Raw genomic sequence first — 17,406 nt, 5'->3', positions numbered from 1 at the left:
GTAGTTAGAATACAATAATAACTTGTTTTGAACAATCAGTCACTCGTTCAGGTGCATAAACATTTTATTCTTGACCCTAGTTCTGATAGCTTCGATTCACGGAACGCGGAACTGTTCTCTGAACAGAATAAATTACAATGCTACGCCATCATTTTGCTTCATCTGTAAGCTCTTCAGGCTCCGAGCTTTACGCAGCTTTTACTACCACAGTAACGAGACTTTATGTGTCGGCAGACGGTTCTATTTTTGTTTGATTGAAACTGGATATTTTGCCAACTGGCAAAACTAGACGTAAAGTGTCACAATTGCTGCAACAGATATAAATTATGATAAGTTACATTTAGATCAACGATAACGTCATGAATAGAACAATTAACTTAGTTATTTGGCAAATGAAGTCGTTGTCTAAAGCGAAGGACGCATGGCTGCCACTAAAATACCATAATTACTGAATTAATATGCAAGAAATATGTGCATACATTAGTGGGCGACTTTCCAATAATAATTTATTACTTTGGTAAAAGTAACAAAACGATACTTGTAAACGGAAGTCAATTAAACGTGGAAATAAAAAGAAGACACTCTTTGATCAGAAAAGTGTTTGAACGCTTGTTTGTTTAGTTCGGTGGGCTGAACCTTTTCATTTTCTTAATTAGTAAACACTTAATGATTTTTATTCAAGTTGTGTAGGCTCTGAAGGGTTTGGTGGAGAAGCTCGAATTTTTTTAAATGTTTTGTAATATTTTTGAAAGACATTTAATTAAAAACGCATTGTTTGTCTAACAAAAGAAACAATTTATTAAGTACTTTGAAAGTGGCGATTACCACATCTTACGGTGGTTTAAGTAGTTGTACTTTTGTATAACTTTATTGGGTAATAAAAATAATAATGTTTTACACAACTGAAGAGCTGAAATTAGATGTTTGGAAGCGAATCCTGGTTATTATGGACTTACACGAAAAGCCAAGTGCCTCAATCACGAAAAATGAATTAATATTAGTTTGGTGTTTTTTTGCTCTCAACCAGACAATTCATAAAAATGCTCCAATTTTCCTTGTTTAGATATAAAAGTCAGTTCGATCGCGTCTGAAAAGTTGTCGAGTGTTTCAGTATCAGGAACCTGTCGTGTCGGATCCCAATTCAAATCTTTCCCGGATTGTAATCTTTTTTCACTTTCGTGGGCAAAACTACAAGAGTCCTCTCACTCTCTAAACTCTTTGTTCTTCGTGTTAGTTAACAAATCCACTCAACGTTGTTGTTTATTCCAGTTTCAGCGTCGAGGATGTCCTCTGGCCAGGTGTGCAGGTCTCACTTCCACGCCCCCCTTCACCCGTGGCTGTCGGACGGCACGAAACCTCTCGGTCACTCCGGTTGGGTGCCATTCGGTGGCGGCGATCCGGACAAATCGCAGTCGCCCAGTTCCGCCCCCGGCCAGCCGCACAACATTTTCTCATTCCCGCCGACGCCGCCAAAGGACAGCACGCCTGATAGCGTGGCCCCGTCGGCAGGCGCCGAGTACGTGGCAGCGGCGATGGGAGCTTTTATGCACGGTGGTACATCCGACAACCCCCAGAGCTGCGCCCTCGACGTCAAACCGACGGCGGTGGGTTCGGCGGCCAACAACAAACAGCGCGAAGGTAGTGACTATGAAGGGGGCACAGCCGGCATGTTTAATGGTAACTTTGAAAGCTCGTACGGGTCTGCGTATGGCCACGGTATTCACGGGGCCGCGTACTCGCCCCAGAACAAACAACACCTGGGGGCGGCTGGACAGGGCGCGCAATCGCCCAACAAACCACGCAACAAGTCGAGAACCAGCGCCGGTAAGACACCACTAAACGCAAAAAGACACTGAAATGTTGGTATGGATGGGGATAAACCGGTTGTTGATGGTAATACCAAAATCTGGAAAGATCCGACGCGGTTATAAGCGGATTTATGCTCTTATCCTTATCGAGAATAAATAATTAGTGTTGATTAAGAGGATTCAGATAAAGAGCGATGTTAAAACCGTCTAAAACGTTAATAAAAATTGGATAAGAGCACATTGCAACTGGTTTATCTCACTTCGTACAAACGTGCAAAAATAAAAGAAAGACACAGTACGGACTGATGTACGTGAAGCTGACACATTTTGATGTTACAAAAAGTCTGTTCCTTTTCAATCCAATAATTGAAAATGATGCCAACAATTTGTGCAGCGCTGTATATCGTCTATATTGTTCCAAAACTGAAATAATCACACATTCGGTTTTTTGCTTTTGTTTTACTTTTTTGTTGGGTTTGGGGCTTTATTTCTGTTTGTTTTTAGTTTAACTTTTAATGGTTCAGTAAGAATTTCAGATTTTAATTCATAAAGTCAAAATGGGTGGGTTTAGCATTGAACAACTAGGAAAATTCTAGTGGGTATAGACAGGATATTGTGTTTACTACAAAGAATGAACTAATTTTAATAATCATGTTGTTGTAGGTCAATATTAACCTTCACATAAATTATTCAAAGTTGGTATTTATAGATCATATAATTAATTTTTGTAGTGTAAGTCACAATACTATAGACATTTCAATCAAAAAAATTCTTATTGAACCATTAGCCTTTCTTCCTGTTTAACATTACTAACAGTTTTCTTCTTTATTTTGTCGACCGGGTTTTTTGGAGCAAGCTTTTGGGACACGTCCAAACAATTTTTGGTGTGCAAGCACGCACACATCCACTTTTCCTTTCTTCATTTTATTTATTTTTTTGTTAATTTTATTTCGTTTCCAATCACAAAATGTGCGCTGTATTGTTTCACAGTTTTCTGCGTGTTGCACACAAAACTCGGCGATGTTGCAACTCTTCTTTTTCTTCTGGTCTGTTGGCAACATCCGTTCTGGGCCGTTATCTTGGCAACAATTAGTTGCACAGTATATCCGCCGCCATTTTATGACGATGCGTGAAGCAATCTAATTAAAAAATACGTAAATAAATAAGTAAAATGACGGCAACGAAACTAAAAGTGACTGCATAATGAGACTTTTGTTTTGGTATGACCTTCGTCGCGTGGGAATCTATGATCAAGGGGTGCCATGATGCTAATTAGCGATGTCGCAGCACTGATCCCGGCGATGTTCCATTGTTTCCATACCCGCATACTTCGATATTGTCAGAGAATGGTGTTTTTTCACGTAACTAATTGAAGTGCAGTACTTGTAGGGTACTGAGAAGGAGACAAAATCGAAGCGCCGCGTTTCCGTCACTTCTTAGAAATTTTCTCGATGGTGTTGGATTTACTAATTAGATTATGACGGTGGTACCGATGTGTTGATGATGCTACATGGGATTTAGAGATTGTGGGAATTGGATGACATGGACACTAACCTGTTTGTGGTGTTTTATTTCAAGGCTGAAGAAAATTCATTAGCTTTATGTAACACGTTACATGTAATGGAACTTGTTCATGACAAAAAAAAAGAGATCGTCGAGGTGGTTTGATCGTTTAATTTGATGCAGTTGTTCTATTGTCATGTAGACGAGTGTACTCAGAATTTAAATGTGGTAACACGATGCTAACATGGACAAAATTCTATGTCAAGGTTGTTGTACATTCTCACTTTTTTTGAATTCTGGAAAAGAGCACTTAATGACACTTAATTTAAGTTCCAAATGGTGGCAGCACTGTCTCCTTAGACATCTCAGAAAACGTGAATATAGAACAGCTGAAAAAAAAACGCGTTCAAAATTTTTGTATTTCATCTCCAGTCTTTTACAAAGATACAATTGGCTGTAATAATAAAAAATGTAATAAATCTTGGGGACACCTCTTTGAGAAGTGTTTCAGAAAACGATATCTAACATTTTATGTGCGCAGCTGTAGTTTCCAGAAGAGTTGAATCATTTTTGCAAATACAAAATAGGGTAGTCCAATAAAAAAACTTAGGCCTAAATAACATTCTATTTTCGTGATTACACTATAGAAAGTTGAAGTCTATTAACACATTAACCTTTTATTGACATTTGTTTTGACAAAGACTCAACAGAGCAATTGCTTTTATGTCGCTAACTTCATTAGTATTCATGCGTTTTCTTACTTTCGCCAAAATTTAGTCTTGACAAACAGGAAATTCCGTTTCTTTATCATCGCCTGTTTGATAACACAGTCAAATATGTTTGAATACCGCAGATTATATATCAACACCTCTTATACTGCCGAACCAGTTTACACGACGAAGGTTTGCTTTGATAAGGAATAAATTCGTAATCTCCAGCTACTTGAAAACTCCCTGATTACTGATTAGACTTGTTTGCTCGCAAAATGTCCCTCGAAAGTGTTTGACTTTCGGATCGTAACAAATCGTCTTAGGACCAAAATTCCCTTCATTGGTTTCCCTTAGTCTAATTTCCACGGTTCACTAGTTGTCCAGGTGCTCAATAACTTTCCACAATTTGGAAATAAGCATCTAATTCCCGACAAATATCCGCAACATTGTCCCTTAATCCGCTTAACAAACCTTGGCAAATCCGAAATTGAATCGGGCATTGGTAAAGTGGTTACTATTGAACCTTTAAGTGCTTCCTTGACATATTTTCGTCCCAACAAAAGCCTTCAGATGTTTACTTTGCAAGTTCGTAGTCCCAGCCGTGAAATGTTTTAAATATGCTTGTATAAACTGGAGCAATGTTGTGTGAAATTGATCGGTTATGGTGGGCGAGGCGAGGGGTTGAAAATCGATCACCTACCCCAAACTTCCGGCTGAATTCAGTCGAAATCTGTTCGAAAATTCGGCGATTCGAGGTGAATACCGCGGACACACGGAGACTGGTGAATGTTTGCATGGTTTTCTTTCCTTGAACCACCCTGTATGTGCATGTGCTTGTAGTGACAGTCGAGTATGGTCTAGGGAAATTTCACTTCTGACCCTGGCGGAGCTTGTTAAAATTCTTTGGAGTAATTAACCAACTCGGGTAAACTCTGAATTTAATTACGCATAAGACCACACACGGTTGTGTATGCTGCTTGTTTCGTACCAGTGTGATCAAAAAAATAAAGGATCAAACGATAGGAGGACAACAAGAGCACAACTTTATAATTGTTGAGTCGCATTTGAAATGTTATCTTATCACCATTTGTTTCAATCAGTTTTATCAAAAATTACAACAAAAATTTCAAGTAATGAATAGCACGCAATGACATTGAATTGTTGATTCATTTAGGTAATGACTTTGCATTTTTAGCATTTCCACAAAATTTGTGACCCTTCATAAATTAACTGTGTGCACGTATGACGTTGTTGATCTACCTGGAGAGACATTAACACCGTAGCGAAACATTAATGAAGTGGATTAATCGATTTCTCTTCACTGTTTTTTTTTTATTATTAAATAATAATTGTCCTCCCATCGAATGATGGATTGGCTTGAGCATGTTTATAAGCTTAAGGGGAGTTTATTGTCGTTCGCCTCTAATACATAACATATTGTCTGACATATGTTTTTTTAATTTTGTCCTTAGAGGGTAGGGAGTGCGTCAATTGCGGTGCGACGAGTACGCCGCTGTGGCGACGCGACGGCACTGGACACTACCTCTGCAATGCTTGTGGACTTTATTACAAGATGAATGGACAGAACAGGCCACTCATCAAACCCAAAAGAAGACTGGTAAGTTCGAAAATAAATTGCAATTTTTTGCGTTAATTGGAAATTCCGTTTAAACAGAGGAAGTTACCTACTTATTCGTAATTCCCTCTCGAGCTGCCGGTAATAACAACAATAAATAATTAGCAGGGTGATTTATGCAATCGCATGTAAAATGACGCAACAATTTAAAAATTTTCTTGCTTTGAATCAGGAATTAGCATTGTAAAGGTTTTGCAAATAATGGAAATATTCAATTGTTATGGCATTTTTATTAGCGATTTGTGTGCGAATGTCGTCCAATGTGCAAGTTGGAGTTTATTAATAGGAATCCAAGACGAATGTGGTCTAGTTGAACGAGATTCGAATCTCCAATTAATCGCGTCAAAGAGTGCAGTCGAATTTAAATTAAAAAGTTAAATGAAAAATTGACGCATGTATATAAATGGTACACGCCTCGGTTCTGGGAAGCGATTTCGGTTACTGCAGAAAGGCATTTATTCAGTGTCACTAACTCGCCTAACAAATGGGATGAGTGTACAGCCGTAATCGTCCAGAACTCATTAGCCTATGAAGGAGCCCATTGAAATCGTTCTTCTCTCAGTTAATTTTAAAAACGTATTTCGAGGAGAGTAAGTCGCGATGTCTCTAGTGATAACGGCCATGCTACTGCTCGGCGTGAACCATTGTGTCTGAAATATGACGATAAACATCACTGATTTAGATAACAAACCACAATACCTCAAAGAAATGCATAGAAAAATAACACACAATACGTTATGGAGACGAGACGGGAGCACAAACACAATTCAATTTGCCCCGGATGAATGAAAAATTGGAATTGTTGCGGGGATGACGTGACCGAGGGCTTACATGCTGATTCGCTCCCAATTAAAAAATTTAAGCTGACAGTCAAAATTCTTGTGTTTTGAAGGAACTTGTCATTGAAGGACGATTATGGCGTTCAATATTAATTTATTCATAGCAAGTTTAAAGTTAATAGTGCATACAAAGTACGACTTAACATGCTTGGCGAAAAAATGGATTTATTGGGTAATAAAACAGTTTCTTAAAAGGTTGGATATTAAGTTTCCCAGGCATTAAATCAGTTTGTTAAAATTTGCGGAAACTGTATTTTCTTTTGACAGTTTTCTTCAGTTCTTTTAGTGGTTTGATGTGTATTACTAAAAACAGTTAGACTTTCAACTAGAAGAAATTTTTATTTTTGTTTTTTGACCTCCTTTCGTAAATTAGTGGCTCTAACGATCTGAAATTTGGCCAGATGATAGACCTCGAGCTGCTCTTTTGATTCTGATGTAACTCAAAGGAATTAAACACGTGATTTTAAACCTGAAAATCACCTAAAAAAAAGTTTGTAAACCTATTTTGGTCAATAACTAGTTTACTTGTGAAGCAAAGTTATTAATACTGGGGTACATTTTACTCAGAATTACACGCCGAATTAAAATCCGTACTCAAAATTTTCGTGTGTCAAGAAGTGACAGTTATGGCCGATTAAAAATTCGGGTTGTCGCCAGAAGAATAAATTTTAAGGTTCGGAAAAGTTGATGCTTCATGTCTCGGAAACTACAATAGATCCAGAGATGTGATTTTATCATCTTGTTTCTCTTGTATTTTGTTTGCTAAGAATCCGCTCTCATATATCCAAAATTCGTTTGCAGATTTTTTCGAAAAAAAAATCTAACAGAAAAACCTTCTCAAAACCAATTTCGGTCAAAATCTCGTTTATTCGTGAAGTCAACTTGAATTATTGGCACTTATTTAACGCAGAATTTTACGTTGGATTCAAAACGGTTCTAATTTTTCATGTAGGTCAACAATTAACTGAGTCATAGGCGATTAAAATTTCGGGTTATTGCCAGAGGATCAAAATTTTGAAGGTCCGGAAAACTCGGTGCATCAATTTTTCATTATTTTTATTGTAATCCGTAATTTTACTACTCTCAATTAAATTTTAAAATGATACTGCTTAAACTGTCAACTGAGCTATTCTGAAAGACAAAATTTTGAAACTTTCTGGTTTTTAAGATAAATTAAAAATTTTCAAAACGAGTTTGATTGGATCAAATTCAAGCAACCATGATGATTTTTAACACATATTTTACAGTGAGCAAATTATTTTTTGAAAAATTTTTCTAAGCGATAAAAAGATTAGCATTGCCATCTATCTAGTGCATTATTTTTTCGTATTCAGTCCATTTTTTGTAAATAATATAAATATCCCAAAAAAATTCCAGTATTGCACCAAAAATTAATTTTATGTCAAAAATGAATCAAACTCCGATGCCGATTTTAACTGTGGTTTAAATTAATTTCAATATACGAGTTTTTCTAAATAATGCTAAAAAAATAGAGTTGTTGCTAAGCCTGAAGAAAGTTGGTCTTCGAAAGCAATTGCCGCTGATTTAAATGTGTGTTTTTCGATACGCCACTGTCATTTTGACATACAAAACCCGTTTAAACTATGCAAAAAGAGGAAAACTGTCTACTAGATATAATCAGGTGTAAACTGTTCAATGGCCGCAACTGTGCACTCTGAAATGTAATGTAACTTTGACTTACCACTGTGCAAATTGTATTTTGAGTAGAATGACGGTTCAAATACCGTTTTACGCAGAATTTCAAAAAGAATGTTTTTGATCTGTCCATATTTTTTTATTTTACGGTTGGTTCGGAAGTAAAATGCGATAATTTTTTTCATCTTTTCCTACACTTTTCGTTAACTTTCCGAGAATAAACGTAGCTGAAAAAAACAATTTTTCCTGCATGCAAACAACCAAACAATTTAACACCGATTAGAACGCGGATCCTTCGAAAATAAACCTAACGGATTGTAAATCTTCGGATTATCACAGTCCCAAGTAAGGAAAAGCAATAAATCAAATTAACCTTTCTTGCAGCTTAATCCCAATCATTGACACTTGAACCGTTATCTCCTCTGATTTGACAGTTGCCTGGTCTTAGCAGTGCACGATTTTTTAATTCCCCATCATCCATATCTGAAAATTACATAGTTGGTCTGTAAAAAATGATCCACTGCAGTCAATGTGTCAATTATTTTGGCCCTGCGGGCATTCAATGATTTGTGTCTTCACCTAATCAGCAATATCGCATTATTAATAAGGTTTATGGCCCATAAATCTCCTATTAAAATAATAAATACGCTGCTTACGTTTAATTATGAACTTCCGCTTTGAGAAATTTGTAACGTGGTCCTGTAACGAAGGAACCTTCTCTAATATCACTAGTTTATAAATAGTGTGTATGAGATCAACCGAGATAGCATACAGTAGGATTATTATTAATCATTTTGTGCCTGGAGCGGTTCGGTCTACACACCTGGACCGGTGCCATTGTTTCAAGTTTTCGGAGTTTCTTTTGCATTTTGCATATTTGATGTATCGCCTGCCTCTTTCACGCTTGCATAAATAAAAAATCGAGCCAAAGAACACTTTTCAGAGTGCCATAATTCCGACGCTCCCGGTCCAGTGTACAGTTAAGACTCGCCCGACAAGCAAATAAAATTCCTTGTGACGTTTTTGACATTTTAAAAGGCGTACAAGGAGAAAAAGTGCACTACAAGAAATTGTAAACAGAGTGTAACATTTTTCTGAGTGGACGGAAGGCCCTCGGCACCACTCGTTCTGTTTGTTTACGGGCCGGCGATTGTGGGCCTTACACAACTGCACAATAGAAATGTGGGGCCGGGGGGCCCCGGGGCGGATAATATATGTTAATATATGTGCTCTACATATTATCTTTGTCGGCGAGTTCGAGGCCCTCGGCACTGACCGCTGTCTTCACTCCTTCGCATCTGACACACGTACGGCAATGCACTGATACATACCAAAAGTTTTTTCGAGTTGGGGTCCCACGGAGTTTGCTCTACAGCCATCAATTATCACTGGCGATAATTAACTTCCTTCGATATCCATCGAAATCAATTAAAATGCAAAATACTCATAATTCCAATTCTCGGTGAATTATTTAACTAGATACAAAATTCACAGTCGTAAAATTTCAACTGGACACTGCTATAACCGTGAGTTAAAGGCTTTTACGAGCGATTTAATGTCTACTTTGAATTTTTAACAGCCTGTGTCTTCTGGCAGAAATACGGTTTCTACTGAACTGTAACAAACGAAAAAAAATGAGGATTTATTGAAATTGGAGCCAGAATGTCTAGCGGGTCACGTCAAAAAAATCGAAGGAGTGCATAAACCTCAAGATCCTCGTACACGCAGAGTGCGTTTCCTGAATGTCTTCAATTGGAATGATATCGCAAGTACATCAATAAAAACGTGTTTTCTATTTCTAATGTAGTTGCCCACACTGTAATGCTATCCACCAGCTACTAGACTATTTTAATGATACGCCCACCTTATCGACTCTTGTATTGTGGCATTAAATTATTGTATTTATCATCACAGTCCCACATAACACGACGTAAAAATTGTCGCATTATGCCATCTTTGGCACGAAACGATCCGACTCGAATTAGTTAATTGATCGTGAATTGTTTCAATATGGAGGTTATACCTGTAGAGGCCACAATAGATCATTAATTGTCGTATTGTGATTTGGAAAGTTAGGCGTGGCGGCGTTATGATTTACTAAGGTCGAAACTGGCTGTACCATTAAAATTAGACGCGTTCATTGTGGTAAATCCAGATTTTCTCACCTGGAGGTGTCTATTGATTCGCAGGAAAAAAAGTGTTATTGAAGTCAGCACCCTAATGAAACAGCGAGGGTTGTCCCCCGCCGCAATCAGACCCGACAGGTGTCGTATATTATGCAAATACGCGGACACCGTCTTATTATCAGGTTAAATATTTAAATCGTAAGTAGCACCTTTCATTGACGAGTTATTGATGAGGCAGGACGGCGTTTTGCGCCTACGGCCAAGAGTCCAGAAACCGGCGTAAATCTACGTGCTACAGGTTGACCGGACGCGATTTATGCGTTCTCGATAATTCAACTTTAAATATCGCTGCAGAAGAAGGCGTTCAACACCTTCACCGACGGCTGTTATTATTGCCGACGCGAAAATTAATATTGCTACTTCAAGGAGCGGAGAGGTCGAAAACTTGAATTGATGGTGGAAGCGCAAATAGTCTTGTATAATGAAAATCCTCTTGGTGTAGCTGATATATTGTTATTTACGTTAAAGGTGGTCCGTGTAACGAATGACAAGCAAGTGTGGGGCTTGCTTGGTAATTTATTTGTTAATTCACTGGTTTCTTTGAATAGATGAATGAAACTCTACTGTTGGTATTCTGATGGTGTTGGACGTGACCAATAAAACAGGCTGTTTAGGATTTGGATTGAGGTGTTTACAGATATTTTATCAGTTTTATTGTTTGCTTCCTTTTTATAGATGGGCTCTTAAGGAAAAAAATTTATACGTTAACCGTCACTAAAAGAGGGCTTCAGAGACTTCCAGGTTCCTTATTTTGCAATTTCTCAAAAAAAATCTAAATAGACTTCTTACAAAATTTGAAACTTTCAGATTCTAAAAGTTGCCGATTAAATTAATCCTTGCAGATTATTAGGTTTTCAGGTTCCCTGAGTTTAGGGTTTTCAAGATTTTTGGTCAGATTTTTGGTCAGACCATAAACACATTTTTTCTTGAGTTTTCATTTTCATTGTTTTCAGGTGTTTAGATTTTTATTTGTCTTAATCAGTTGTCGGTTCCGTAATTATCGACATTCTGAGATCCACGAATCTAAAAATTTAAGTAACATGAAAACATAATCTAATCTGAATTTATAGAAATCCACAAAAATCTCTGTAAGTGCTGAGAATTCAATAATCTAATATCTAAAAATCTAAAAAATCATTACACTGCAAATGTGAAGCCCTTAAAACGATCTAAAACACTGGGCTGAGTTAAGTTTACTCTAAAAAATTAGCGAGATATCGATATCAGAAATTTGGCATAGTTTTAGTCGTAAATTTTTGCGAAAATTGGCAAATTTCGATTGCAGAAAAATCCAAAAACTATTTCTTATGTAAAAAATCGCGAGAAAAACGATGGCGCAAACCGCATCTTAATAACTAAAGTAGTTTCCGAGATATCGAGCACGAATTGTTTCGAACCTTCAAAAATTTGGCCCTCTAGCGACAACCCAAAAATTCAAACGACCATAACTCAGTTATTTGTTGACGAAAATTAAAAATTCTCATGTTTTTGGATTCAGCGTGACATTCTGCGTAAAATGAGACCCAAATTTGTTGAGTTTTCATAATAAATAAACGAGGCATTGGCCAAAAACTGTTTTGAAAACGTCATTTTAGAGTGATTTTCAATCAATGTTTTCAAAATGAAAAAGACGTTTAACAGCTTTGAATTATACATCAGTCGAAAGAGGAGCTCGGAATGTATCTACTGGCTAAATTTGAGATCGATCGGACAAATAGTTTACAAGCTGTGGCCAAAAATAAAAAAAATGAAAAATTTTCATCGTTTGAGTCAGAATTTTTTTTCGCGAAAAATCGACTATCGAATTTTGGGCTTTTGAGTACATTTTCTAACGTAAAATGAGCCGAGAAAAAGAATGGCGCAAACCGCATCTCAATATCTCAAGTAGTTTCCGAGATATTTAACTTTAAAAATTACGAAAAATGAGAAAAAATGAAAAATCAACTTTCCGAAACTTTGATCGGCCATAACTCAGTTATTTGTTGTCGAATCTGAATTTAAATCCCAGATTTGAAATCTGCGTAAAATTCTGCGTAAGCTGATGTATAATAACTTAAGTTTACTCTAAAAAATTAGCGAGATATCGATATCAGAAATTTGCCGTAGTTTTAGTCATGAATTTTTGCGAAAATTTGCAAATTTCGACTGTCGAAAAATCAAAAAACTATTTCTTATGTAAAAAATCGCGAGAAAAACGATGACGCAAACCGCATTTCAATATCTGAAATAGTTTCCGAGATATCGAGATATCGAGCACTAATTGTTTCGAACCTTCAAAAATTTCCCTCTCTGGCAACAATCCAAAAATTCAAACGACCATAACTCAGTTATGTGTTGACGAAAATTAAAAATTAAAAATGATAAATAAATATAACGTTTTTTGAATCTAAACATGCATTTTTAATCTAAATAATCTGAAAAACCTCTAAAATTCTAGAAACCTTAATATGTAGGTATTTAAATGTAGAGAATATAAACAAATCGGAAATGATCTAAAAACCTAAAAATCTGTAATTCTAATATAAGTGAAAGAGATTTTAAACTGAAAAATTAATAAATAAATCTAAACCTAAGCCTGAATTTGAGAATCGAATTTTTCAAAATCCAACACTTGGCGAAAACTTTGGACAATCCAAGAAAATGTTTGCATTTTACGACACAAATTGTATTCCTGCTAAGCCTCTTCATTCCAATTTTTCTTTATGACGCAAATCCTCGTACCCCTGATCCCACTTTCCCTCTTGTTTTCACGGTTTTATGAAGAAATTTTCATTAAATGCAAATTACATCGTTCTAAGTACACCTCGTATTACCTCAATCTAAAATTTTCTTTCATAACATCTGCAGGAAATTTAGCTCAAACATAAGTAGCAAATAATGCAATACCCACATGTTATCTTTTTTTATCAAAAATAAACAGGTAAAAATGGCGAAACTGATTATTTTTCTCAATGATTTCATAGTAGGTAGGTTATTGATTGATAAATTTTTATTTATTCGGTAAATAAAGAGTCCCGAAAACCAGATCTGGGGAGTTTCGTCAAATTTGGGTTAATACACTTTACACAAAACGGTCGAATGATTGAACGGTGGAGTTCAAACTTACCTGAAAGTGTAGAAATGAATGAAATTCGGTGATATCTCATATCTCCGAAGCAAGAGTATTGATTTAGTTATTGAAAAATGTGGGAGTATTATTGTACAGTCCAATCGGAAATAATTAGCTTTTTATCGATTTTGAATTAGTCGGACAGCGCATAATTTATTAAAATTTATTGCCGCTATATTTCCTAATAACGATCATTTGGACGCATCCATTGTAGAATTATGATTTAAAGACAAGGTTAGAATTTTTATAAGGTGCAATAACATGAAAGCGAAACGCCGATTTCGACATGGAAGCGAAACAATTCCTGTTAATTCGCCGTAGTTTCAACTGAAAATAAAATTTCACTTGACTCATCGTGACTGTTTGGAGTGATTTGTTCGCATAAATCGGTTTCTAATTGTGGGTGCCATTAATATGGTATTATCGACGATGTAGGTACAATTAGAAACGGTATTCGAAAAATGCGAGATACAATACGTATAATTGCGTTGAATGGCGGAGGATTTGGTGGCCCCGGGTACATGCACACGTATTTAAACCGTGATTCCGATATTTGACTTTGATTATTAATAATATTGACTTTGATCGATGGATCCGTCCAATGTACCACTTTTACATTCCAGTGAATCGACAATCGACGGACAAACGGCGACGTGCTTTTGACCGGTGTAAATTCTCTATGGTAGTGACTATTGTAACCAGACAACGCAACGCACGATTAGAAAATAACAATAAATTAAAAAGACCCCACGAGACACGCCGACAAGACTCAAAAACATAAAAGAAAATCGCGACATGTTCTTCAGCGTCATATAAAGTCGCTTTATCAGATCACGAGGAAACGAAAAAATTTCGTCAAAGTCCACCCCTTTGTGCGCCGTAGTGCAAGGCACAGTCCGCAGACGGCGACTTGATAATAAAGCTGTAACAACGTTTTCCAGACGCCATGTTGCATTATGGCGCCGTCGGGAGCGTGAAAAGTCGATATCGCCGTTGCTAGGCTAGGGGTGCGAAGACCTGCCCCCGAGCTAACTCGCGCATGTATACACGCACTATAACTTACCTGATTCCATACACATGCAAACAGTGCTACCCCGAAAAAGAGGAGCTTTCCCAAAGTTCTCTCACCTGAAACACCCTCACGAACACGTCAGCGCCTCGGGGGGGTTCAGGGCGAAACGCTATTTATAGACTGTTGCTTTCAACAAAGTTTGAAGAATTCGGTTGCCAAAAGGGATGGTATGGGCGACGGGGTAATGGTCCAAGGGGATAATCAATAGGGCGATTAAGCGATTAAACGATTAAATTAAACTGATCGATTTAAGAAACAATCGGAGAACACCTGCTCGGGGTTGTTGTGGGGGTTCCGGCCGACTGACTTTCACCAAATTTAGTCATGGTTCTAATGTTTGACCCAGCGTACAAGAAAGCCAAAAAGAGGAGGTGAACCAAGAAAAAGTTCTCTAAAAATGTTTCTTTTTTGTTCTCATTTTTTGTAATATGGAATAATTAATAAGCTTGAGAAAAGGAGTACCTCCTGCAAATTTCATTGTTTTAATCCTAAAATTACCAAAGTACAATAGTTAAAAAATAGAAAATTTTTGGTTCTCAATAAAACAAAACTTTTTAAAATTTTCCTTTTTTGATTAATTTTTTTGTAATTAGACATACTTCAAAAGTTAGAGAAAGGGAGTATCGCCTGAAAATTTCATTGTTTCAACCCTAAAATTACCGAAGTTACAGTAGTATAAAGAAAATTTTGAAAATTTTTGGTTCACAGTAAAACAAAGTTTTCTAAAAAAATTTTTTGCCCGAATTTTTGGTAATTGGACATACAACAAGCTTGAGAAAAGAAGTATCACTTGAAAATTTCATAAATCACCTAAAATTACCAAAGTTACAGTAGTTTAAAGAAAATTGTGAAAATTTTTGGTTCACAGTAAAACAAAATCTTCAAATATTTTTCTTTTTTGGTCAAATTTTTCGTAATTAGATATACATAATAAGCTTGAGAAAAGGACCCGAAAATTTCATTGTTTTAACTATAAAATTACCCAAATTACAGTGGCCTAAAGAAAATTATAAAAAGTTTTAGTTCACAGTAAAACAAATTTTTCTAATTTTTTTCTTTTTTGTTAATTTTTTTTTGTATGTTGGAATAATGAATAACCATGAGAAAAGAAACAACACCTGCAAATTTCACTGTTTTAGGGCTAAATCATCAAAGTTACAGTAGTTTAAAAAAAATTTTGAAAGATTTTGGTTCATAGTTATACAAAATTTTCTAATTTTTTTGTTTCTTCTTCTAATTTTTTGATAATTGAAGTCCGCAAAGAGCTTTATAAAAAAAGTACCGCCTGCAAATGTCATTGTTTTACCCCAACAATTACCAAAGAGACAGAACATTTTTGGTTCACAGTAAAACAAAATTTTCTAAAATTTTTCCTTTTTGTTAAATTTTTTTTGTAATTGGATATACTTAATAATCTTAAGAAAAGGAGTACTGCCTGAAAATTCCATTGTTTTAACTGTAAAGTTACCAAAATTACAGTTGTATAAAGAAAGTTTTGAAAGTTTTTGGTTCACAGTAAAACAAAAATTTCCAATTTTTTTCTTTTTTGTTCATTTTTTTTAAATTTTTGGTATATCTGATGGCCTTGAGAAAAAGAGCGACACCTGCAAATTTCACTGTTCTAGCCTTAAAATTATCAAAGCTACAGTAGTTGAAAGAAAATTCTGAAAATTTTTGGTTGACTGTAAAACAACATTTTATATTTTATTTCTTTTTTGTTCTAATTTGTCGATGATTGAAATATTTAATCAGCTTGAGACAAAGGTTACCACCTTCAAATTTCATTGATTTAACCCTTAAGTTACCAAAGTTACAGTTGTCTGAAGAAAATCCTGAAAGTTTTTGGTTCACAGTAAAACAAAATCTTCTGAAATTGTTCATTTTGGTTCTAATTGTTTGTAATTTGAAATTCATAACCTTGAGAAAAAGAGTGACATCTGCAAATTTCATTGTTTTAACCTTAAAATTACAAAAGTTACAGTCTTTCAAAAAAAGTTTTTGAAATTTTTGAATTCCGCGGAAACAAGATTCTCTTAAATTTTTGTTTATTGCTCTAAAATTTTGTATTTTGGTACAGCTAGTCAACTTGTCATGAGTTTTTTTATAAGAGTTTATAAATTTTCTAAAATTTTTAAAAAGCTGGGCCACTGCATTTTGGCGTTTTTTTTCCACTTCCCGTCGAGTCACGCCGTATGAGACGATTCAAATCTATCCAGTCGAGCAGAAGCAAAATTACGAAAGTACGTAATGGTTGTTTCTGCGAAGCCGCTTTTATAAATGAAGTCCGAAGAAAGCCCCATTATGCGAAGATGATGAGGATCAGGAATTGTCATGTCACATCGAGTAACTGAATTGACTGCTAATGCAGTTTTGAAATTTAAACATATTCGAGCTCTAATAAGTTCCGATCAATTACACTTTGCATATTCTTGATCTATCTTGTGAGTGACGGCGGAGATCTCAGGAGTGTAATTGAATTGTCTATTACTGAGAGTGAGTGAATTTATGATATTTTGCTCTCCTGTTTGGTGCCTGGGAATCCGGAATCTCATCAGCGGTTATGGTTTTGTGGATTCGTTAAACAAAGTGTTCGTCCAGGAGCCTTAATTAACATGCAACTTCGCAGTTGTGTAAATTCAAGCGTTTCTGGCCAATTAATCATAACAATGTCGAGTTAACGGCCTTTTTATTATATCGTTGAATCAGTCCATTGTTGTGCGACATCGCGATCGTTCCCAGATCGTTTCAGGGTGGTGTGGTCGCAAAGGTGCAGACGACTTCGGTGGCACTCGCCATCCGAGTGTAGATATTCAGGTTTTTGTCTCTAACTGAATTATTCGTGTTTGGTAGAATGTAAACTCCCCGAATCGGTGCTGGTTTAGTTAAC

General features: G+C 36.1%; 1 protein-coding gene across 2 annotated transcripts in view; it reads left to right on the top strand.

Moving 5' to 3' along the window:
- The window catches only part of grn (GATA binding protein grain), a 42,279-nt gene that overhangs the window by 10,732 nt on the left and 14,141 nt on the right, over positions 1-17,406 (top strand). The window contains exons 3-4 of one of the 2 annotated variants that reach the window (XM_088045164.1): positions 1,270-1,638; positions 5,494-5,639. In XM_088045164.1, the coding sequence (XP_087901290.1) occupies positions 1,270-1,638; positions 5,494-5,639 (515 nt within the window). Of the gene's footprint in view, positions 1-1,269; positions 1,825-5,493; positions 5,640-17,406 lie in introns of both variants that reach the window. The other variant, XM_088045163.1, reaches the window with a different exon arrangement.

The sequence above is a fragment of the Gnatocerus cornutus genome, chromosome 9 (genome assembly GCF_029298725.1).
Source record: "Gnatocerus cornutus isolate USDA-ARS CGAHR chromosome 9, icGnaCorn1.1, whole genome shotgun sequence".
Taxonomy (NCBI): domain Eukaryota; kingdom Metazoa; phylum Arthropoda; class Insecta; order Coleoptera; family Tenebrionidae; genus Gnatocerus; species Gnatocerus cornutus.
This window is presented reverse-complemented; position numbering and strand designations above follow the sequence as displayed.